The sequence below is a fragment of the Oncorhynchus mykiss genome, chromosome 10 (genome assembly GCF_057628025.1).
Source record: "Oncorhynchus mykiss isolate SJ-2025 chromosome 10, ASM5762802v1, whole genome shotgun sequence".
In the NCBI taxonomy this organism is placed as follows: Eukaryota; Metazoa; Chordata; class Actinopteri; order Salmoniformes; family Salmonidae; genus Oncorhynchus; species Oncorhynchus mykiss.
In genome coordinates this window covers 48,240,001-48,264,120 of record NC_143031.1, presented here as the reverse complement: position 1 = coordinate 48,264,120, position 24,120 = coordinate 48,240,001, and the positions used below count along the sequence as shown (strand labels likewise).

The 24,120-nt window shown below is 41.9% G+C and overlaps 3 protein-coding genes across 4 annotated transcripts in view; 2 read left to right on the top strand and 1 right to left on the bottom strand.

Annotated features, from left to right (window-relative positions):
- Positions 1-5,160: 5,160 nt before the first annotated feature.
- LOC110534127 (equilibrative nucleoside transporter 2) lies at positions 5,161-14,716 on the top strand. 2 transcript variants are annotated; one of them, XM_021618812.3, is made up of 13 exons: positions 5,161-5,354; positions 6,564-6,611; positions 7,327-7,408; positions 7,604-7,791; positions 7,922-8,061; positions 8,228-8,362; positions 8,870-8,967; positions 9,074-9,155; positions 9,391-9,554; positions 9,647-9,752; positions 9,845-9,930; positions 10,060-10,259; positions 10,442-14,339. In XM_021618812.3, exons 2-13 carry the CDS (start codon positions 6,580-6,582, stop codon positions 10,551-10,553), a joined length of 1,425 nt encoding a protein of 474 aa, XP_021474487.3. In that variant the 5' UTR covers positions 5,161-5,354; positions 6,564-6,579; the 3' UTR covers positions 10,554-14,339. The 2 variants fall into 2 exon arrangements, with proteins under 2 accessions (XP_021474487.3, XP_036789126.2); XM_036933231.2 differs by lacking the exon at positions 5,161-5,354 and adding an exon at positions 5,739-5,955 and having other exon boundaries at positions 10,442-14,716.
- Positions 14,717-16,574: 1,858 nt separating this feature from the next.
- Positions 16,575-18,637, bottom strand: LOC110534126 (protein FAM161A-like). The gene is made up of 2 exons (XM_090186903.1): positions 17,609-18,637; positions 16,575-17,497 (listed from the first exon to the last, which is right to left on the bottom strand). Exons 1-2 carry the CDS (start codon positions 18,616-18,618, stop codon positions 17,335-17,337), a joined length of 1,173 nt encoding a protein of 390 aa, XP_090043029.1. The 5' UTR covers positions 18,619-18,637; the 3' UTR covers positions 16,575-17,334.
- Positions 18,638-20,519: 1,882 nt separating this feature from the next.
- The window catches only part of zgc:165604 (immunoglobulin domain-containing protein), a 10,556-nt gene continuing 6,955 nt past the window's right edge, over positions 20,520-24,120 (top strand). The window contains exon 1 of the mRNA XM_036933229.2: positions 20,520-21,525. The gene's annotated coding sequence lies outside the window, so the exon portion shown is untranslated. The remainder of the gene's footprint in view (positions 21,526-24,120) is intronic.

The following is a 24,120-nucleotide window of genomic DNA, read 5'->3' as shown; positions in this document are numbered from 1 at the left end:
GCATTCATCAAACCGTACGGCATGACGAGATACCCATAGTGCCCTGAGGTGGTACTGAAAGCTGTCTTCCACTAGTCTCCCTCCCAGATACGCACGTAAGCGCTCCTAAGATCCAATTTGGTGAAGAAGTGCGCCCCGTGCATTGACTCAATCGCACTGGCTATGAGAGGTAGCGGGTAACTGTACCTAACAGTGATCTGGTTGATACCTCGTTAGTCAATACACGGGCGCAGACCTCCATCCTTCTTGTTCACAAAAAATAAACTTGAGGAGGCAGGTGAAGCGGAGGGCTGAATTTACCCCTGCCTCAGGGATTCGGAGACATATGTTTCCATAGCCTCCGTCTCCTCCTGTGACAGGGGATACACGTGACTCCTGGGAAGTGCTGCGTCTTCCAGGAGATTTATCGCACAAGCCCCCCCGTCGATGGGGTGGTGATTGAGAGAGCCAAATGGGCATATTCAGAGGGGATGCGCACAGGGGAGACCTGGTCTGGACTTTCCACCATAGTCGCACCAACGGAAACCCCTAAGCATATCCTCGAGCACTCTCGTGACCACACCGTGAGAGCCCTCTGTTGCCACGAAATAGTGGGGTCATGACAGGCCAACCAGGGTATGCCCAGCACCACGGGAAACGCAGGAGAATCAATAAGGAAAAAACGGATTTTCTTCTTGTGATCCTCCCGCATCGAAATGCCCTGTGGAGCGGTGGCCTCCCTAATTAGCCCTGACCCAAAACAGCACGTATGCAAGGAGTGGACTTTCTGGAACTGGCGGAGACACACAGCTGATGGTGGCAGTGTGTGCGAAAATGGTGGCAATATCTGGAGGAAACCATTGAGCAGCTAGCCAGCCAAGCAGCACAACAACCTGGAGAGAGCTAGAGAGAGATGCCTAGGGCATACATCATTATTTGAGTTAAGTTGCTTGTTCAATAAGATAGCATATACACCTTGTTATTAGCCTGTACCTATAATTGTTGATCAGTTAGGTAGCATGTTAACTAACTACCAATACACTGCTTAAAAATATAATTGTTCAAAATGTGTAGGTTTACTAGTTAAAAAGAAAATAAATAAAATGTAATTGTTCAATAATGTGTAATTGTTCAATAATTCAATGGGTTGTGTTTACAAATAAAAATGTGATCATATAAAATGTGTTGTGTTTATAATACTTTTACAAATAAAAATATATGATAATAAACAAACAAATCTAAACTAACAAATATCAAATCATATTTTTCCCCGAGATGGCCAGTCAATTTGAGTAACGTTATTGTGTATCATACGTAAGGAGTTTTACATTATTACGTAATGTCGTCGTCACGCAATGACATAACGTAATTTAGCAACTTTTAGCAACAAATCGACCTGCCTCTAGCAAACTTCCCCGGAAAATTAGTTGCCAACACTTTTTGTTGCTAGATTTAGCAACTTTTTTTTCAAACAGCACCTAGCAACAAATATAGCTACTTTAAAAATGTATTTGAAACTTTTAGCAACTTTTGAAAAGTGACTCAAACACTAAAATGCATGCATTTGACCTCTAAATGGCACAAAAACGATTTTCTCTGTCACACACTCAGTCACAACACACGTGCCTGGCTGCAAAAGTGCGTTGTGAGTGACGTCCGCAGCAGGCCAGCGGTAATTTCAGCAAATTGCAAATCATTGTTGGCTGACTGCAGCAGCAGTAGTATGCGTTCGACGAGCCAAACCCAATGAATATAGTTGGTCACGAATGTTTGATCTTGAACAGAACTTACAACATCAATCAACATGTCTCAATCAAAATCGTACAGCCAGAAGTACAGAAAATAGTGTGAGTCTGTACCTGAACAAATGTCAAACATATTTTTGGCCGAGATGGACAGTCAATTTGAGTAACGTTATTGTGTATTCTACGTAATTACGCAATTTTACGTTATCACGCAACGACATCACAATGTCTCGAAACAAAGTGCCCTGACCACTGGGTTTACATTAGCGCGGTCATGAACTAGCCACACAATGTGAAAGGAATGAAGTGCAAATATCCACCATGTGTGTGAGTACGGGTTTTCAAAAAGGAGGGGAAATATCACAAAAAGGGACAGAGACAGAATGCAGAAGGAAAAGACCAATCAGAGAAGGCGTGCTATCGTTGTGGACGTGCACTTCAGTACTTTCACATTGTGCAGCTAGCTCGTGACCGTGCCAATGTTAGTCCAGGGCCCTCCTCTAATAAATTTCAGCGCACATATTCCGTACACTTGCTCAGTATGGCATCTCTAATCTGATTGTCTTTACCTCCAGCAATGTCACTGTCTTTGGCCACTTGTCAAAGACAACGAGTAACAAATTGCTGCACTTTCTCACCAGTTTTCTGTGTCAGTTGATAACATGTCTGTCTCGCAAACGCTGTGTTCACCTGTGGCTCGAAGTAGACATTTAAGACAGCCACAGCCCAGGCAACAGTAAACTGCAAGTGTGCGTCGGAGAAAATGTATGGAGCGAGATAGCTGCCAAAAGGTTGAACAAACCTATCGTAAGAAAATCCATTCTTAAATTGTTAGGATCTTAAGAAAAGCCATGCAATAAATGTAAACGTTAAATTAGATTTGTAAATGTACAAAAATATAATTGCATAATTTATTTTTAAATCCAGGTGTTGCTATTGTGGTAATCATGTAACCTAATGAATCACACTTTTTCCAGTATTTGGGAGGCCTTAAATTAGGCCTTAAATTAGGCATTTTGACTGTTGTATTAGTGAATTCCACTCGTAATGTAGGCTTGTTATAGCCATTTGCGTTGAACAACCCCATCACGCAGAGGCTAAATCCATATCAATAAATGAGACAAAATAAAATATTGATTAATTCTTGGCGAAAACTGAAAAAAAATATCCTGCAAGACACCAGTGCCAAAAATGATAGTCTAAATTGCAATCCCTACAAGTTGGCCTGCTTTTTGTTAAGATAGGCCTACATTTAACATTGAGTTATTAAAGTGACAGGCTATAACACTTTGGAAAATTTAAATTCATTTGAATACAGACATAAATAAACAAATGAACTGTTCTATATTCTCTTTGATTTAGTTGTTACTGCAACTCAGACAAATGACTGAATGGATGACATACTGACTGAGTGAAGGATGAATTAAATGATCAAATATGCTGGAATGATGAGTTGCGTGCATCATGCATGCTCTGCACTTTATTTGACTTGTAGGGAAATAGTCCTACATTAGAGTATAATGGCTTTATGACTGCAGGCCTCCAGAAGGGCATCTTCTGAAGCTGAGGGGCGCTTTTCCGAAGGCACATGGTGCTGTGGTGCTGCATGGAGATCACAAGCTCTTCAACTGGGCAGCAGTGTCGTGATGGAGGGAATAACCTATGTGAATATTACCTAAGACAATTGCCGCAGAGTTATTGTAAAGTGTGGGAATACGCTTATGCCAGACGTAGCCTCTGTTTAACCTCTCCCTTGTTAATTTCAAAGTCCATATGTTCATGACCCGATTCATATGAATCATGTCAAAACATGTTCAATTCATATTAAGCCCTCCTACAGAATATGCTTTGGTAAGATTTTGAGTGATGAAATAAATAAATCAATATTTTTAGTGGCAAAGACTCCCGTGGTGATAAATAATTCAAAGATTAACCAGACATCTATTATTAGTCTATGTTTCATTATTCCTGGTATATACTACTGGTTATGATTCATTATTCCTGGTATATACTACTGGTTATGATTCATTATTCCTGGTATATACTACTGGTTATGATTCATTATTCCTGGTATATACTACTGGTTATGATTGCAGACAGAGCCCAGATAATGGGAGGGTGCAATATTGAATGTGTCATATTTTGAAAGGTTCATGCATGGGGATGTCCATGTCACCCATATGGCCATGCTGTAGATACACTTAGCGGACTGAAACTTCACTGTTGTAGGCATAATACAGCTAGTGCTATCTAAACTTGCACTGGAAAACAAATCCATTACATTAGCTACCTAAATATGATGTCAACGCAACTGAGTAATAGAGAATGGAGATGTTTAACTTGAAAACGTGAAAACTTTCCAGTTTGACTGACTTCTGTTTTTTATACTGTGTTATGCTTGTTCTCGTAGCACTCCTCACAGGCCGTTTGGTGTCCGTTTTTTTTGTTGCTGAGATGAAACTGCCAAAACTCTGAAAGGTATTATTGTATGTCAGAAATGTAACACAAGATTTGTTCAAGCCTGAAATGATGGTCAGTAATCGTAACATGTTTGTATGTTCACAGTTTAAATTTCACATTTACGTTTCATGTTTCACAGATGGCTTTTCTTACGATCCTAACAATTTGCATATGGATTTTCTTACGATCCTAACAATACGTACGTTCAACCTTTTGGCAGGTATCTGGATCCATATATGTGCCTCACCCTAATAATTTGGTCCCTTTCCCCCTCATAACTTAGCCTACTGTCCTGACTTGGTGATGGAAATGTAGCCTATAGCCTGTTTTATAGAAATACGATCATCACATTTTGTAAGAGCTTTCATTGCCTGTGTGCGTATATGCCTCCTTTATTTATCCTACGGTTCTGACTTGGTGTACAGGGAGAATACTGTAAGAACACCCCATGTTCTGAATTCTATTGCTGTACATTACAAAGTGCTGAACAAATAGTTATGTTGACTAGCTCGCTCATTAATTACAGATTGCTTCTTATCCGCTCGTCGTTCCTTTATGCCATAGTTTGTACATCTCAACAGTAGTCAGTAGAAACTTTCGCTGCCAGACAAGGCTCTGCTGACAGCCATGTTTCACGCATGGCTTTTCTGATCCTAACATTTTACTTATGGACTTTCTTACAATCCTAACGATATGTACGTTCAACCTTTTGGCAGGTATCTGGCTATCAATACATTTAACAAACAAGAAAATGGTGCCCTCTGGTTTGCTTAATATAAGGAATTTGAAATAAATTTGAAATTATTTATACTCTTACTTTTTATTTTGTATATTTTAGCAATTACATTTACTTTTGATACTTAAGTATATTTAAATCCAAATCATTTTAGACTTTTACTCAAGTAGTACTTTACTGAGTTACTTTCACTTCTACTTTAGTCATTTCCTATTAAGGTATCTTTACTTTTACTCAAGTATGACAATTGGGTACAATTCCACCCCTGAACCCTGAACAAACTGCACAGCCAATAGGCGCTCTCAAAATTGGCGCTCCATGTACAGGGACAGGGAACACTTCGCGCTAAATTTTGAAAAGCGTTCACTTCATTGAGCGCGTTTTGTCAGCATAGCAAGGACGATACCAGCTACTAAACAATTCGACTCTAACTGGTGAGTTTAATGTTTAACATACGTTGCTTCTATTATTTTGTTGGCATTTCTTTTCATTTGGCTGTGTTTTTTGCATGGTGATATAACCTATGCACCGTGAAGAACAGCTCAAATAGCCTTGAGGCGCCCAACTATAGGCAACTTTTTTATTCGCTGAGAAAAAAAATTGTGATCCAGAAATTAAGAAGAATTGTGCTTTATTTGTCCAATTTAATAGTGCCGCATCGGGGGCACTTCTTCTCTGACCGACTAGTTTATGTCTTCACTCAGCTACTACTGCCCTGTTGCTTGAGTTTTGAATAAGATACTGTGTTGTTGAATGTGTTGCATGTTTTAACTGTTGGAATAAATCAAATGAATAGCAAGCAAAAAAACAATGCACACAAGCCAAACATCCATTCAATTGGTTTGTACATAAAAGAGTGACATGCGCAGCGTGCCAGCCTGTGCGTAGAGCTACTGTTGTTACTTTGTTGTTCGTGTATGAGTCATATCCTCAACGTGGTGATCTACGAGGAACCACCCGATGTGTCGACACCAAGGATTTAATTCAATATAATTCGATGTATCAACTACATTTTCTATTTGAAGCATAAGGCAGGTAGGTGGTGAGTGTGTGTCGACAGGTGTTGGCTACCCCAAGATGTTATAGTCCACCGGGAAGGATCTCATTTCTGATTTAGATCTAGAGCGTTATAATTATTAAGGATGTATAGGCCTGAAGTTAATGCCAATAGTATAATACACCGGTATTAGCCGAAGTAATGGAACACGTTTTTCTCCATGTCAGTAATAAAACCGTTCATTTTGAGATGTTGTATAGGTCTAACATCCTGTATAATAATACTAATTTCATCTCAAAGTTTGCCATTGAATACTTCGTTTCAGAAGCCACGTGGAAAGCTTTTCTTTTTTTACCACATGGTTCATTCAGAAAGTAGCCTTGTCTAACCCGAGATACCGGAACATGGCAGAAGACAAGGAAATTATGTTGTAGAAATGATGGTGGGAGGGGACTGGATATGGTTAACTCCTTTTAAGTTGTAGACTTTTTAGAACATTATGAAATCACCAAGAGCAAAAATATTATGTTATTTCTTGTCAAAGATGACTGATTAGAATCAAATCAGGGGGATTTGCTGTGGTTATTTTTCAACACAAAAGAGTGACACGTTCTGAAGCTATCCTCTGTCCCATGTTTGTGTACAGACTCAAGAGTATCAGGATGACTACCCAGAAGAATGCCCCTGTGGACCGGTGAGTTTACTCACTTTTCATTGGTTGAATCATCTGAGACAAAAACGTGTAGGGAGCAGCTTTCACATGCTTCTTCATTTAGTTACCATATAACGACACAGGGCGAGATCCAGATGCAGATGGTTCGAGTCTCTGATATTTATTAAAATACAAGGGTCAAGCAATCGACAGGTCGAGGACAGGCAGGCAGAAAAGGTCAGGACAGGCAGAAAAGTTCGGAACCGGGAGGGCTAGAAAACAGACTAGGGCTGGTGGACTTGACGAGACAAGAGGAACTGGCAACAGACAAACAGAGAACACAGGTATAAATGCACTGGGGATAATGCGGAAGATGGGCGACACCTGGAGGGGGGTGGAGACATGCACAAAGATGGGCGAAACAGATCAGGGTGTGACATACCATATCGTTCACCTGAGCACTGGTCCATGGGAATCAGATAAGAAATTACATGATATATCAGTAATTACACAGTAAAAAACTAGAAATGACTTGTTTCTTTGGGATACATTAAGCATCACTAGGCACCATTTAGTACCAGGTAATTACCAATTGTGTAAGTAAACCATAAAATACCCATTCTTACTACATACATTCCTATGAAATACAAAGTAAATACCAGTGGAAACAGTAACCTACCTTAAAACGCAGTGCTACCTGCGGATGTAGGAGTGGTTGCTATGTGAGATGTGAGTGATGTCTTCCCTCCCCTAACAGAGGCTGTGCTGTGGCCGTCATCATCTTTATCCTGGGACTGGGGACACTGCTGCCATGGAACTTCTTCATCACCGCCACTGAGGTACCACACAGCTCCTCTACCTCATCACAACCAGACACTCACACACACACACATTTAGGTACCACAAACAATAAAAATGTTCACTGAATATTACACTTTCAGGCAAACATACGGTCTAATATTAGTTTGCTGTATGATATGAGTAGGGGGCTTCAGCTAATGTCACCTCTGTTCTCCCATTCTTTTCTGCTGAAGTATTTCGATGACCGCCTCAAAGGGACCCCGTCAAGTTACGGAACGACCCCAGTTGCTAATGGAACGACCCCAGTTACTAATGGAACGACCCCAGTGACTAAAGACTACGAGTTTGCCAGCTTTATGACACTTCTAGCCCAGCTTCCCCTGCTCCTCTTCACCCTGGCCAACTCTTTCCTGTATCAGCGGTGAGCAACATACCACATGGTTCTAATGTGTCTTACTTTTGATTCCACACCTGTCTCTTTTTGAATGGATGGTATGGTCTAGTTTAGTGTCGTGGTCAAACCCAACCTTCTTTTTCCTGTGTGGCGTTAGTATCAGAGAGAAGGTCCGGATTGCTGTCAGTCTGGTCTCCATCCTCTGCCTCTTCCTCCTCACGGCCATTATGGTCAAGGTGCCCATGCAGCCCGACAGCTTCTTCTCTGTTACCATGGCAACTATCTGGTTCATCAACTGTGAGTTGGTTCCCGCCTCCCCTCATGTGTCTCTGGATCACATATTATATCGTTCAGAATCAGAAGTAGTAGTATCATTGTTTTGACTATTTGTCTGATGAAAATGTGTTCCAATCAGATTTTATGTGGAAATACTCACACATCCTCTCTTCCTTCCGTTCTCTAGCTTTTGGAGCTGTGCTCCAGGGCAGTCTGTTTGGGCTGGTAGGAATGCTCCCCCCGAAGTACAGCACGTTGTTCATGAGTGGTCAGGGACTGGCAGGGATCTTCGCTGCCCTGGCCAGTCTGCTCTCTATCCTCAGTGAGTACTAGACTTCCCTACGCACGCCATATCACCTCACGACACACACTAACAACGAACACAATGACACACCCAAGCACACTAAATCAACATGACCTCCTCCTCCTTAATATAGTAACAGGCTCACTAAATCAGGTCCTTGGCTAATGGCATTTGCTCACAATGTTATGCAAAATGCCGTACCTCTGTTTGCAAGTAAGGCACTGGGTTTTCAAACAGTAAGCTTATAGGGGCATGGGCACAGTTGTTTGAGGCTGACTGTGAACAGGCTTAAGACACACCCTACAGAACACAATCTGGCATTATCATAACTGGAAGAGCAGGCTCAAACTGTGGTAAACGTGTGTGTTATGCTTCAGCTTCACTCAACTGAATAACTGTTCACCACATCCTGTTTGGTAGGGAAAACATCTCAGCTCCGCCTTCCAGGATAGATTTGACTCTGTTTTCACGTGAACGTGTCTTTTAATTCTATTTAGTACTGAGTTTCTCTTTCTCTCCGTGTAGGTAAAACGGACAAGGCCAGTGCCGCTCTTGGATACTTCATCACCCCCTGTGTGGCGACTCTGCTCACTTTGCTCAGCTACTTACTACTGCCACACCTGGTGAGTGGCTACACCGACCATGACAAGAGAGAAAGAGTCAGTTCTACTACTGTTGCATTGGACATTACAGAGGAATGTACTCATAAGATTTTGTGTTGGACTCTAGGAGTTTGCCCGGTTCTACTTTGAGAAAAGTCAAAGTCACCATGGCCAACTGGCGACCCCAAACGAGCCTCTCGAAAGTGCAGGTAGGTCTATGGAACATTATATTCCATCCTTAACTAATAACAAATACATTATACCATATAGAAGAGCTATTATTACTAATAGTTCATTCATTTATGTGCAGTGACTTTCCTTAATATGTTTGTTTGTTTTCAGATATGTCTTCAAAAACGATATAATTCTTGAACCGGTTGTCACTGTCTTTATCACGGTCAAATCAGTGCAGTTGCCTGACGATTTGTTCGATTCTTTTCAAAGACAAAGAAAAAGAAGCTTTGGCCAATGGTGACCTGAATGGCTACAACAATGAACCCATAATAACAAATGGTGATTTTGAGGCCAGTGGGACCAAAGAAGCCCTGTTCACGACGCAACAGACTGACAGTCACACCAGGTCATCTGTCCTTGCAGTCTTCAAAAAGGTGCCGTGTTCCGGATCCCACTGTCATTCCAATCTCCATTCAAATCAACATTTTCTCAAACATTTCTCTCACACTTTGTTACTGTTGTACAGGTTTGGGTGATGGCCCTCTGTGTGACATGTGTGCTGGCTGTCACACTGTCGGTTTTCCCCGCTGTCACAGTAAAAGTGAAGAGTGTGTATGGAAACAAGGAGTGGGGTGAGCAAACAGTTGGGAGAACAACACATAATTGCCTAGCACTATAATGTCCAGTTGGGGTTGGACATCTGCCTTACATCTGTATGTTTCAGACCGATACTTTCTCTGCGTCTGCTGCTTCATCGTCTTTAACGTCATGGACCTGATTGGCCGCAGTGTCACCTCTATGGTTCAGTGGGTGAGTCTGACATTTCTGCCCTCTGTCTGTCTGTCTTTACTACCAATAACTGCATTCAATTGCTGCTCCAATGCCTCAGAGTATGTTTCTCTGCCTAATAGGGTCTCTCTGTCTTTATCTGTCCCACAGCCCTCAAAGAGAAGCCGTCTGTTCCCTGTGCTCGTGGTGTCCCGCGTGGTCTTCATCCCTCTCATCATGCTGTGTAAGACTGACAACCGTCAGTACCTGCCAGTCCTGTTCTCCCACGACATTGCCTTCGTTGCCATCATGACATTATTCGCCCTGTCCAATGGATACTTAATCTGTCTCTGCATGTCCTACGCACCTCAGTGAGTCACACAGTTGATATCTTCCCGGAATCTATTCAACACTTTTGTCAGGTTGTTCCATTAACCGTTTTTTTGTTTTGTTTAATGCAACATGTTATTACACTGCAGTAACAATCGGTGCAGTTTGCAACGTGTTCCCCAGTATCTGGAGCTGTCCACCTGATCCCTGTTCTCTTTCCCAGGCTGGTGAGGTCTAAAGACTGTGAGACAGCAGGTGCCTTGATGACCTTCTTCCTGGCTCTGGGTCTGTCTCTAGGGGCAGCCCTCTCCTTCCTGCTGAGGAACCTGCTTTAGGGAACACTACCTTCTACATACAGTGGGGCAAAAAAGTATTTAGTCAGCCACCAATTGTGCAAGTTCTCCCACTTAAAAAGATGAGAGAGGCCTGTAATTTTCATCATAGGTACACTTCAACTATGACAGACAAAATGAGAGAGAGAAAATCCAGAAAATCACATTGTCGGATTTTTTATGAATTTATTTGCAAATTATGGTGGAAAATAAGTATTTGGTCACCTACAAACAAGCAAGATGTCTGGCTCTCACAGACCTGTAACTTCTTCTTTAAGAGGCTCCTCTGTCCTCCACTCGTTACCTGTATTAATGGCACCTGTTTGAACTTGTTATCAGTATAAAAGACACAACCTCAAAGAGTCACACTCCAAACTCCACTATGGCCAAGACCAAAGAGCTGTCAAAGGACACCAGAAACAAAATTGTAGACCTGCACCAGGCTGGGAAGACTGAATCTACAATAGGTAAACAGCTTGGTTTGAAGAAATCAACTGTAGGAGCAATTATTAGGAAATGGAAGACATACAAGACCACTGATAATCTCCCTCAATCTGGGGCTCCACGCAAGATCTCACCCCGTGGGGTTAAAATGATCACAAGAACAGTGAGCAAAAATCCCAGAACCACCTAGTGAATGACCTGCAGAGAGCTGGGACCAAAGTAACAAAGCCTACCATCAGTAACACACTACGCCGCCAGGGACTTAAATCCTGCAGTGCCAGACGTGTCCCCCTGCTTAAGCCAGTACATGTCCAGGCCCGTCTGAAGTTTGCTAGAGAGCATTTGGATGATCCAGAAGAAGATTGGGAGAATGTCATATGGTCAGATGAAACCAAAATATAACTTTTTGGTAAAAACTCAACTTGTCGTGTTTGGAGGACAAAGAATGCTGAGTTGCATCCAAAGAACACCATACCTACTGTGAAGCATGGGAGTGGAAACATCATGCTTTGGGGCTGTTTTTCTGCAACGGGACCAGGACGACTGATCCGTGTAAAGGAAAGAATGAATGGGGCCATGTATCGTGAGATTTTGAGTGAAAACCTCCTTCCATCAGCAAGGGCATTGAAGATGAAACATGGCTGGGTCTTTCAGCATGACAATGATCTCAAACACACCGCTCGGGCAACGAAGGAGTGGCTTCATAAGAAGCATTTCAAGGTCCTGGAGTGGCCTAGCTAGTCTCCAGATCTCAACCCCATAGAAAATCTTTGAAGGGAGTTGAAAGTCCGTGTTGCCCAGCAACAGCCCCAAAACATCACTGCTCTAGAGGAGATCTGCATGGAGGAATGGGCCAAAATACCAGCAACAGTGTGTGAAAACCTCGTGAAGACTTACAGAAAACGTTTGACCTCTGTCATTGCCAACAAAGGGTATATAACAAAGTATTGAGATAAACTTTTGTTATTGACCAAATACTTATTTTCCACCATAATTTGCAAATAAATTCATTAAAAATCCGACAATGTGATTTTCTGGATTTTTTTTCTTATAATTTTGTCTGTCATAGTTGAAGTATACCTATGATGAAAATTACAGGCCTCTCTCATCTTTTTAAGTGGGATAACTTGCACAATTGGTGGCTGACTAAATACTTTTTTGCCCCACTGTACCGCTCTAACCAAAGTAAGTCTTGTGACACTCTAATACAAAGAGACTGCTATCCTGAACCTAAAAGGGTTATTCATCTGTCCCCATAGGAGAACCCTTTGAAGAAGCCTTTTTGATTCCAGGCAGAACCCTTTTGGGTTCCATGTAGAACCCTCGCTGAAAAGAAAAGGGTTCTACCTGGAGCCGAAAAGGGTTCTCCTATGGGGACAGCCAAATAACCCTTTTGGAACTATTTTTTTCTAAGAGTGTATTTATGTGTTACTCGCTGAATAGAAATGGGTTATACACATATTCATTAATGCCAAAGCAAACGTACAATACCAGTCAAAAGTTTGGACAAACCTGTTCATTCCAAGGTTTTTCTTTATTTTGACTATTTTCTACAGTGTAGAATAATAGTGAAGACAAACTGTGAATAACACATATGGAATGATGTAGTAACCAAAACATTTATTTTATATTTGAGATTCCTCAAAGTAGCCACCCTTTGCCATGATGACAGCTATGGACACTCTTAGCATTCTCTCAACCGGCTTCATGAGGTAGTCACCTGGAATGCATTTCAATTAACAGTTGTGCCATGTTAAAAGTTAATTTGTGTAATTTATTTCCTTAATTGCGTTTGAGCCAATCAGTTGTGTTGTGACAAGGTAGGGGTGGTATACAGATGATAGCCAGCCCTATTTGGTAAAAAATCAAATCCATATTATGGCAAGAACAGCTCAAATAAGCAAAGAGAAATGACAGCCCATCATTACTTTAAGACATGAAGGTCAGTCAATCCGGAAAATTTCATGAACTTTGAGTTTCTTCAACTGCAGTCGCTGTTTTATACTCTTGTGAATTCAATGGTTTTTACTAGATTACTTGTAGTTTTTCATGTTGTCTGTCTGTAATTTTTTTTGTAATGACTTGGTGCTGCCTATCTTGGCCAGGGCGCTCTTGAAAAATATATTTTAATCTCCTGGTTAAATAAAGGTTAAATAAATAAAAAATACCATCAAAAGCCATGATGACACTGGCTCTCACGAGGACCGCCACAGGAAAGGAAGACCCAGAGTTACCTCTGCTGCAGAGGAAAAAGTCATTAGAGTTAACTGCACCTCAGATTGCAGCCCAAATAAATGATTCACAGAGTTTAAGTAACAGACACATCTCAACATCAACTGTTCAGAGGAGACTGCGTGAAGAAACCACTACTAAAGGATACCAATAATAAGAAAATACTTGCTTAGGCCAAGAAACACAAGCAATGGACCTTAGACCGGTGGAAATCTGTCCTTTGACGAGTCCAAATTTGAGATTCTTGGTTCCAACCGCCGTGTCTTTGTAAGATGCAGAGTAGGTGAACGGATGATCTCTGCATGTGTGATTCCCACCGTGAAGCATGGAGGAGGAAGTGTGATGTTGTTGGGGTGCTTTGCTGGTGACACTGTCTGTGATTTATTTAGAATTCAAGGCACACTTAACCAGCATGGCTAACACAGCATTCTGTAGCAATACGCCATCCCCTCTGGTTTGCGCTTAGTGGGACTATCAGTTGTTTTTCAGCAGGACAATGACCCAAAACACACCTCCAAGCTGTGTTGGGGCTATTTGACCAAGGAGAGTGATGGAGTGCTGTTGAAGGATTTTTTATCAATAATGACCAAATAATGTGTACATTTGGCGTAGAGTTATACAGAGTGGTCTGTTGTCTGTTGAGACTGATCTTTGCCTGTTTCATGCAAATAAGAACCTTACAAATTCTTAGAAACGGACAAAGTGTTTTGCTTTGTTACAGTTGAATTGGTTGATGAACATATAGGAATTAAAGTGCTGCATCAGACCTGGCCTCCACAATCACCCGACCTCAACCCAGTTGAGATGCTTTGGGATGAGTTGGAACCACAGAGTGAAGGAAAAGCACCCAACAAGTGCTCAGTATATGTGGGAACTCCTTCAAGACTGTTGAAAAAGCATTCCTCATGAAGCTGGTTAAGAGAATGCCAAGAGTGTGCAACATTGTCATCAAGGCAAAGGGTGGCTACTTTGAAGAATGTAACATATTAAATATGTTTTTGATTTGTTTAACACTTTTTTGGTGACTACATGATTCCATATGTGTTATTTCATAGTTGTGATGTCTTCACTATTATTCTACAATGTAGAAAATAGTACAAAAATAAAGAAAAACCCTTGAGTAGGTGTGTCCAAACTTTTGACTGGTACTGTATGTATATTTAAAACAAAGAAAAATTATTGCACACTGACCTACATTGCCCTAAAACATGTGGAAGTCAATCTAACTATGCAAGGTGGGATACTGTCAGTGGTGTCCCAGTCACTGGTGTAGAAATTTTGATAGATACCTTGTTCTATTTTGGAGTTATTTAAGATTGTAAGTATTTTACCATTGTATTTCTTTTTTTTACAGTTTTTATATTGTTTTTATACTGTATTGTGATTTTTTACAATTTTTTTACTATTTTATTTTATTTTATTTGACTGCATTTATAAACAATAATTCAGCTTTCATGGAGACAAATTAAAAACTTTTCCAGAAAGACAAAGAAGCTTCTACCTCTATCTCTCTACCATGTCTGTTAGCTAATGCAAGCAGCTGGGGGTACAATTATAGTAGCTATTATCAAACCCCATTAGCTCTTGTCCTAGAAGCCATTACATTCTTGTCCTTACAGAGGAAGAGAGGACAGTGAATTTATTTTAAAAATATATATATTTCACCTTTATTTAACCAGGTAAGCTAGTTGAGAACAAGTTCTCATTTACAACTGCGACCTGGCCAAGATAAAGCAAAGCAGTGCAACACAAACAACAACACAGTTACACATGGAATAAACAAGCATACAGTAAATAACACAATAGAAAAAGAAGAAAGTATATACAGTGTGCAAATGGCGTGAGGAGGTAAGGCAATAAATAGGCCATAGTAGCGAAGTAATTACAATTTAGCAGATTAACACTGGAGTGATAGATGAGCAGATGATGATGTGCAAGTAGTGATACTGGTGTGCAAATGAGCAGAAAAGTAAATATAAACAATATGGGGATGAGGTAGGTAGATTGGGTGGGCTATTTACAGATGGACTATGTACAGCTGCAGCGATCGGTTAGCTGCTCAGACAGCTGATGTGTAAAGTTAGTGAGGGAAATATGTCTCCAGCATCAGCGATTTTTGCAATTCGTTCCAGTCACTGGCAGCAGAGAACTGGAAGGAAAGGCGGCCAAGGAGGTGTTGGCTTTGGGGATGATCAGTAAGATATACAGTGCCTTGCGAAAGTATTCTGTCCCCTTGAACTTTGCGACCTTTTGCCACATTTCAGGCTTCAAACATAAAGATATAAAACTGTATTTTTTTGTGAAGAATCAACAACAAGTGGGACACAATCATGAAGTGGAACGACATTTATTGGATATTTCAAACTTTTTTAACAAATCAAAAACTGAAAAATTGCAAAATTATTCAGCCCCCTTAAGTTAATACTTTGTAGCGCCACCTTTTGCTGCGATTAAGAGCAGTTGGAGGCCATGGAAGGAGTGTTGTATGGCATTGAAGCTCGTTTGGAGGTTAGTTAACACAGTGTCCAAAGAAGGGACAGATGTATAAAGAATGGTGTTGTCTGCGTAGAGGTGGATCAGGGAATCACCCGCAGCAAGAGCGACATCGTTGATATATACAGAGAAAAGATTCGGCCTGAGAATTGAACTCTGTGGTACCCCCATAGAGACTGCCTGAGGTCCGGTGAACAGGCCCTCCGATTTGACACACTGAACTCTGTCTGCGAAGTAGTTGGGGGGGATGACCGCGGCAGCTTTCCAATCTTTAGGGATCTCGGATGATACGAAAGAGAGGTTGAACAGACTGGTAATAGGGGTTGCAACAATGGAGGAGGATAGTTTTAGAAAGAGAGGTCCAGATTGTCTAGCCCAGCTGATTTGTATGGGTCCAGGTTTTGCAGCTCTTTCAGAACATCTGCTATCTGGATTTGGGTGAAGGAGAAGCTGGGGATGCTCTGGCAAGTAGCTGCGAGGTGTGCGGAGCTGTTGGCCGGGGTTGTGGTAGCCAGGAGGAAAGCATGGCCAGCCATAGAGAAATGCTAACTGAAATGTTTGATTATCATGGATTTATCGGTGGTGACCGTGTTACCTAGCCTCAGTGCAGTGGGCAGCTGGGAGGAGGTGCTCTTATTCTCCATGGACTTTACAGTGTCCCAAAACTTTTTGGATATAGAGCTACAGGATGCAAATTTCTGTTTGAAAAAGCTAGCCTTTGCTTTCCTGACTGACTGTGTGTATTGGTTCCTGACTTCCCTGAACAGTTGCATATCTTAGTTGCATATCAACAGTGTGACTTCTCAAAGAATGCACTGATATAAGATGGTAGAGAGTTGCAACATACAATTTGAATGTGATCAAACACTTGTAATTTAATACACTAGTAAAAACATGTCTTTGTCAGGGTTCGTCCCTCAGAGGAGTCTGCAAGCTCCTCATGGAGATCAGTATCAGTGCCCTCCTAGGCTTCCTCTGTGGCCTCCAGCTGTAAACGCTGGCCCTGTTCCTGGAGCATAGCCTTGCTCCACAGCAGAGCTTCGTCCAGCCCAGCCCGCTCCAGGATCAGGGAGAAACGCTTGTCTGCCTCTCTCCGGGTCTTTGGACAGGACACAACACAATTACCCTATGATGTTATCCCCACTTCTGGAGATCAGGCCCTCTCTTTGTGGAGGGAGGCATAGCCGCGAGAAGTAGTTTTGGGGGGATGCTTGCCTGCGCTACAGACGGCTATATCGGTCAGCTAATACAGGACTAGTAAAGGCCTAGTGCGTTTCTTTTGTGAAGATGTTATTTTTTTATTAATATATATTTTATTATGATGATTTTTCAGGGGGCTACTTCCCGCTGCTATGGTTGTAGGCACCCGACCTTAGAAGTACTTCACTGTGGCTGAATAGTGTGTACTGGTAAAGGAGGGATATCAGCTGAGTTGCAACTCTATGCTAAACTCTGACCTGCCAGTGGCGCTGGAGCAGCAGTGGTCTACTGTTCACTCTCTCCATCATGTCTGCCAGCTCAGATTGATACTCAGCACTACGCACCTTCATCTCCTTCCTAAGTTACACAAAGGGAGGGCTGAGTAGTAATATTCTGAGAGCTCCCCTCCATGGTCTTAAGAGGTATACCTGAAGTTCTGTTGTTGCCGCTGTGCCCTGGCAGTACTGCGCTGTTTCTGGGCGTTGAGCCACTTGGCCACTTCTTTCTGAAGACTACAGCCAGCTTCTGACTTCTGCTGCTCTGCTCTCAGTCTCTTCTCTCTCGTTACTAGTCTCTTCCTGTAAACAGCAGAAGATGTATTCATGAGTCTAAATAGAAACCTGCCACAGTTTAAAAAAACAACATTTGCATCAAATTAAGAACTGAAATTCAGTATACTCTGCACATACTTCGCAGCCTCCTCTCGTAGCAGTGCAGACTTGGTAAGTCTTTGTGAGCTGGCCAGAATTCTAGCTAGCTCCCACTTCACCACGGGGCATGGGTCCTTCTTGCCATGCTTTTGAGTTTTCTTAGACGTACTGACAGTCTGATCCCCTCCAGCGTTCACCTGGAAACTAAAAGGCTGTGGCACAGTGGAATGCATTCCCTGTCTGACACTCCTGAGACGGTCCTCAAACCTGTGGTGCAACCTCCCAAAGTCAGGTATAGTCCGGTTGATAACGGGTTGGAAAGTGAGCTTCTTCTCCACTCCCGTTGGAGGGGGATGACGAGTAGCCAGCTGGGCACATCTTTTCAGTATGTCCTTATAGGAGCGGACAGGAACTGAACTCTCCGGCTTTGGACCCTCGTCTCCCTCCTTGGCTGCTGTTCCATCTCCATCACCCTCAGCTACAGCCATCCTCTTGGCAGAACCATGTGCAACCTTTGACCCCAAGTTAAAGGGCTGTTGCATGGCCAGCATGAGATCTCTCCGTTTCTCATAGAGAACCTTTCTCTGCCTCTCACACTCCTCTACGATCTTATCATACAAGGGCAACTGGTTGCTCTTGGGAACAGGGTTCGCTTTGAATCGAGGCAGCGTGGCTGTGGGCTTGTTGGCAGTCTCCTCCCAGGCCTTCCTAAGCTGCCTCTGCTTCTGCCCCTCGCTCTCCTCACGCAGGGTCATCTTGAAAGGCTGCGGCACGGTCACTTTGGGTAGGCATCTCTTATCTTCCTTCAGTTTGGGTGTGATGATCTTTGGTTGGGGACCTTGGGGTTGGGGTTTTGGGTTGTAGTCATCTATGGAGAAGCCCTCCCACATCCACGAAGGAGCATCTCTCGCAGGTAGCAGAGTCCCTGTAAACCCTTCATCCATGTCCTCCTCATTCTCACATGTCACCGAGGTCGCTGACTCTTTGTGCCCCTTTTCATTGCCGCTCCTTACTCCTTCCTCACTAGAGATGATGGAAATGAAATACATTGCAGTGTTGTTGGCTGAGTCACACCTAAATAGCCCACAGTTTACACAAGTTCAGCTCACCTAAATAAGTTGCAGAAGACAACATCAATCGTGATTCATACATGTAATCATGGTGATCAAGGGACACCTTTCTCACCATTTACTGTCCAAGGGTGTGGTGACAATTTCAACGGTAATGCACTTCAAAGGTATGTAGACAGGCTGAAAAAAACAACAACATGAGAGCTCTGAAACCTTGGAAGAAAGTATGGGCTCTATTCATTCCGTAGCACTGAATATCCGCTTTTTAGCGTGAAAGGCAATGGTCCCGCAGTCGCAGAGACTGCATTCATGGTACACGCTGCACATGTCGGCTCAATCAGAAATTACGGATCTACAGTAATACGGATTGAATCCATCCCATAGTTTTCCATGCATTAAAGTTGATTTCCATGTTGATTTATTATTGATCCAGTTGCCTGGTTACGTTTTCTCTATTTGTCCCTCTATTTCTCTATTTCACTGTATCAGACAATTGATAGCCAGATGAATTAATTAATAATGTGAACCTGCCATTTATGCCAATTAGTTAAACGAAGTCGACATGGAGTTGGTGGTGGGCACTGCGCTCCAACCTACCTTCAAACAGCTCCAATCAACAAAGCTGCGTGTCTTCAAAGTCACAAAATGCGATTTGTTAGGCTTTACATTTTGAGGTTCTGCGCATTGATTACACTTCTGGTTAACTGGCGAATTTATACAACCATTTAAGATGACCGAATTACGATGTGCGCCCCACATTTTTTACAAAATTATTCCCAGAACAGAGGCCACTTTTTATGACCCCATTCTCCCGTTTGGAAAAATAATTCTGAGAAATAGAACACACGGAACACCGCCTGTTATTAATTTAAGAACTCGTTATGTCACAAGGGACACACGATTTAATTGCTTTTTAGCTATCACATAATTTGTACCACTACAAGAGTAAAATCAGTAAAATCGAAAATATCCGTGAAAGCCTCCAGTCAATGGTGAAAGCATTGGACTTTTTCCAATTTGCATCAAATTTCAATTAATGTCTTCTGCCCCTAATCTGTTTGTCTGCTTATGTTACAGTGCATTCAGAAATTATTCATATCCCTTGACTTATTCCACATTTTGTTGTGTTACAGCCTGACTTCAAAATGTTAAAAATCCACATTACACACAATCCCATCTACACACAACACCTCATAATGACAAAGTGAAACCATGTTTTTAGATTATTATTATTTTTTGATTGAATATCTCATTTACATAATTATTCACACCTCTGAGTACATGTTAAAATCACCATTGGCAGCTATTACAGCAGTACGTTTTTCTGTCTTCTGCCCATTATTCTTCGAGCTCTGTCAAATTGGCGTTTGATCATTGATACCAACCATTTTCAAGTATTGCCATCGATTTTCAAGCGGATTTAAATCAAAATTGTAACTCGGACACATTTGCTGTCTTCTTGGTAAGCGACTCCAGTGTAGATTTGACCTGCTGAAAGTTGAATTAATCTCCCAGTTTCTGGTGGAAAGCAGACTGAACAAGGTTTTCCTCTAGTATTTTGCCTGTGCTTAGCTCCATTCTGTTAATTTTTTTTTATCCTGAAAAACTCCCTAGTCCTTTACAAGCATACCTATTACATGATGCAGCCACCATAATGCTTGAAACTATGGAAAGTGGTACTCAGTAATGTGTTGTATTGGATTTGCTCCAAACATAACACTTTGTATTACTTTTGTGCCTTGTTGCAAACAGGATAATACACATCACTGCATCCTGTCTCAAAAGGTTGGCTGGTCCTCATTAAAGTCCCATAGATCACTTCATTACTTCCTTTTTGTTTACAAAGCTCTATTATACAACCTTCCGACTTAACGAACTTCATTGTTAAAGTATAAAAACATGAAGGGGGATAAAAATGGCGCCGTAGAGAGAACACGGTGTTTCAGCGAGCTCTCGTTGCATTCGTAAATTTATATTTTTACATTAATCTCCTAGCTTGAAAAAGTGGTAGAATTGGCTAAATAAGTTACCATATAATGAGTCTTGACGGCTTTTTCGCAAAAATCTCCGACAACATGCCCAACAGAACTACTAAGAAGTCGACCAAAACCACCACCCCTGTGGATGTGCATGAGGAGCTAGCTAACGTTAGCGAGGCTAGCACCATTGCGGATACAGGCACAAGATGACTGATAACATTACTAAAGTGATCGATGCTAAGATAAGAACGGTCTTGGAAGCAATAGCAGGCCATTCAGCTGAACTACAGAGGGTTGTGGAACGTGTTGTTGAGGCGGAAGGAAGAATTGATGCAGTGGAAACTTCAACTACATCTATGGACGCTAAGATAAAAACACTTGAGAAACAGGTGCGCGAAATGGGGGAGCACATTGACGACTTGGATAATCGAGGACGCAGATGCAATATTCGTGTTGTGGGACTCCCGGAAAATTCTGAAGGGACACGTTCAGTAAAATTCTTTGAGGAACGGATCCCTGGCTACCTACAAATGGACACTAAGGCTGGCCGTGTGAAGCTGGATAGAGCCCATCGCTCTCAAGCACCGATACCCGGTCCCAATCAGCGCCCACGGCCGGTGGTTATAAAGTTCCACAACTTCACCGACAAGCAGCGCGTCATGGACGCGGCTAGAAACATCGGCTCTGATGGTAGTCAACGTAAAAGTCCTAAGGTCTCATTCTTCAATGATTATTCCACTGCGGCTGTACGAAGACGCAAAGCGTTTGATGAGGCGAAGGCTCGACTCAGGAGAATGAAGATGGACTACGCACTGTTGTACCCGGCCACATTGAAGATTATGGTCAACGAATCACCTAAAAAGCTCTACACACCTGAAGAGGCTGCTGCGTTTATTGACTCTCTCGGGTAAATAACTTTTAAGCTGCACCTCAGCAGCATTGGATAACTTTGTTTATTTTTGGTTGAATCTGATCATGAAACAGTGACGTGAGTCCTCACGTACTCCGGCTCAGTAATATTCGTATCTTTATTATTTTTCTTGCTAAAGTAATAGCCGCTATAGCTCAGGCTGAGAAATGTGTGAATCCATATTGGTGCCCAGGCTTGGTTTTAGGTGGAAGAGCCTCAATATTCTCCTATTGATTTTCTTTTCCATACATATAAAGGATGAGGCTATGGAGCGGTGATGCAGACTTAAAAGAGTCTACATTGGAGAGTTGAAATCCCCTGCATGTTAGCTAGTGGGAAAACCCCCCTTTGGATTTTTACATGTTTAATTTTTGGGTTTAGTATAGTTCGAGTTCAGGGTTCATATCGTTTGTTTATGCTCGGTGAGATAGAGGAGAGTTCAACACATGGAAAAAGGTACCACCCCACTTTTACAGTGGGATCCAGCCTGGATATTGAATGGTCAAGATACAATGGCAGGTAACGGACTGCGTGTATGTACATGGAACATTGGAGGGAGCCATAACCCCATTAAGAGGAAGAAGGTACTATCTTTTTTGAAAAAAGAAAATATTGATATTGCCCTGTTGCAAGAAACTCATTTGGATGATAAGGAGCACCTGAAATTACAACAAGGGGGGTTTGGTCAAGTGTTTTTCTCATCATTTACATCCAGAAGTAGAGGGGTAGCAATTCTGGTGAAAAATAACTTACCACTTAAGGTCTTGAATTGTGTGAAAGATAAATTTGGTCGCTTTGTTATAATTAATGGTACTTTACAAGGGCAGAACATTTCTATAATGAATATTTACTTCCCCCCTGCTCACCCCCCTGATTTCCTCACTAAGGTATTTCTAGACTTTTCAGAATTAAACTCGGACACTGCAGTGGTTGGAGGAGATTTTAACTGCTTGTTGAACCCCCTTATTGATAGGTTCCCCAGCGGTATAGCTTCACTCTTTCCTCAAGCTAAGTCACTTAAAGCTATTTGTGATGATCTGGGGTATGCGGATGTCTGGAGAGCTTTTCATCCCTCCAACAGAGAGTTCACTTTTTTCTCTGCACCTGATGGATGTCAGACTAGAATAGATTATTTTTTTGTGCCCAGGACGTCTCTGCAGTCTGTTCTATCCGCTAGGATAGGAAGCATAGTCATATATGATCATGCTGAGGTGATCCTGGACATAAAACTCAACGGGGCATTCAATCGGTCAAGACATTGGTTGTGTTCAACCTCCATTCTTAAAGACCATACATTCACATCATATTTCATTACAGAGTTTAAAGCATTTTTCTCTATTAACTCTCAATCAACAGATAACCCCTCGCTCCTTTGGGAGACCTGTAAAGCGTATGCCAGGGGTCTGATTATGTCATACACAGCTACTAAGAGACGGAAAAAGCGTGAAAAGCAAAAAATGTTAGAGGGTGAATTAGGAACTAAAGAGAAGGACTGCATTAAAACGCCCACTCCTGCCCTATTAAAGGAAATATCAGTCATTAGATCAACGTTAGACTCTCTCCTAACACAGGACGCTGAAAAGAAAATGAGATTTGTCAGGCAAAAGCTATATGAACATGGCGATAAGCCAGGAAAGTACTTGGCATACTTAGCTAAAAAGAGAGCTGACTCTCAGTCAATTGCTACTATTACTGACTCTGATGGTAATCATTTATATGAAAATAAATTGATAAGTGACTCATTTAAGAAATTTTATACAAATCTTTATGCCTCAGAACTGCCAAATGATGCACCCAAATTAATGGAAAACTTATTTTGTAAGATTGAGCTCCCTACTATCTCCGAAGAGCAGCGGTCCCTCCTTAATGCCCCTATTACCAAGGAAGAGATAATGTTTGCAATTAAGAATCTGCAAAATGGTAAGGCCCCAGGACCAGACGGGTTTTGTAGTGAGTTCTATAAAGAGTTCCTTGAGCCATTGCGTGATATGTTTAATCACTCATTTTCAAATGACCAACTCCCTCAAACGCTGAGAGAAGCCAACATTTCACTTATTCTCAAAAAGGGAAAATGTCCAGAGTCTTGTTCCTCGTACAGACCAATTTCCCTTCTGAATGTAGATAGAAAATTGCTTTCTAAAATTCTAGCCACAAGATTAGAGGACTCACTGCCACTAATTGTGAAAGGAGACCAAACTGGCTTCATTAAGGGCCGTAAGTCATGCAACAATGTCAGGCGGCTTCTTAATGTAATTCAAGCTTACCAACAAAGTGCTGTGGATGGTCTTGTGCTCTCCCTAGATGCTGAGAAAGCATTTGATCGTGTGGAGTGGTCTTACCTATTATTTGCTCTAAATAAATTTGGTCTGGGTGACAACTTTATAAAATGGGTGAAAGTTTTATGTGATGATCCTCAGGCTTCTGTCCTTACTAATGGGCTAAGGTCAAATAGCTTCTCTATACACAGAGGTACCAGACAGGGCTGTCCTTTATCCCCCCTCCTCTTTGCACTCGTTATGGAACCACTGGCCGAGGCCATCAGGGTAACGCCTGCTATACAGGGGCTGCTCATTGGTGATGTTCACCATAAAA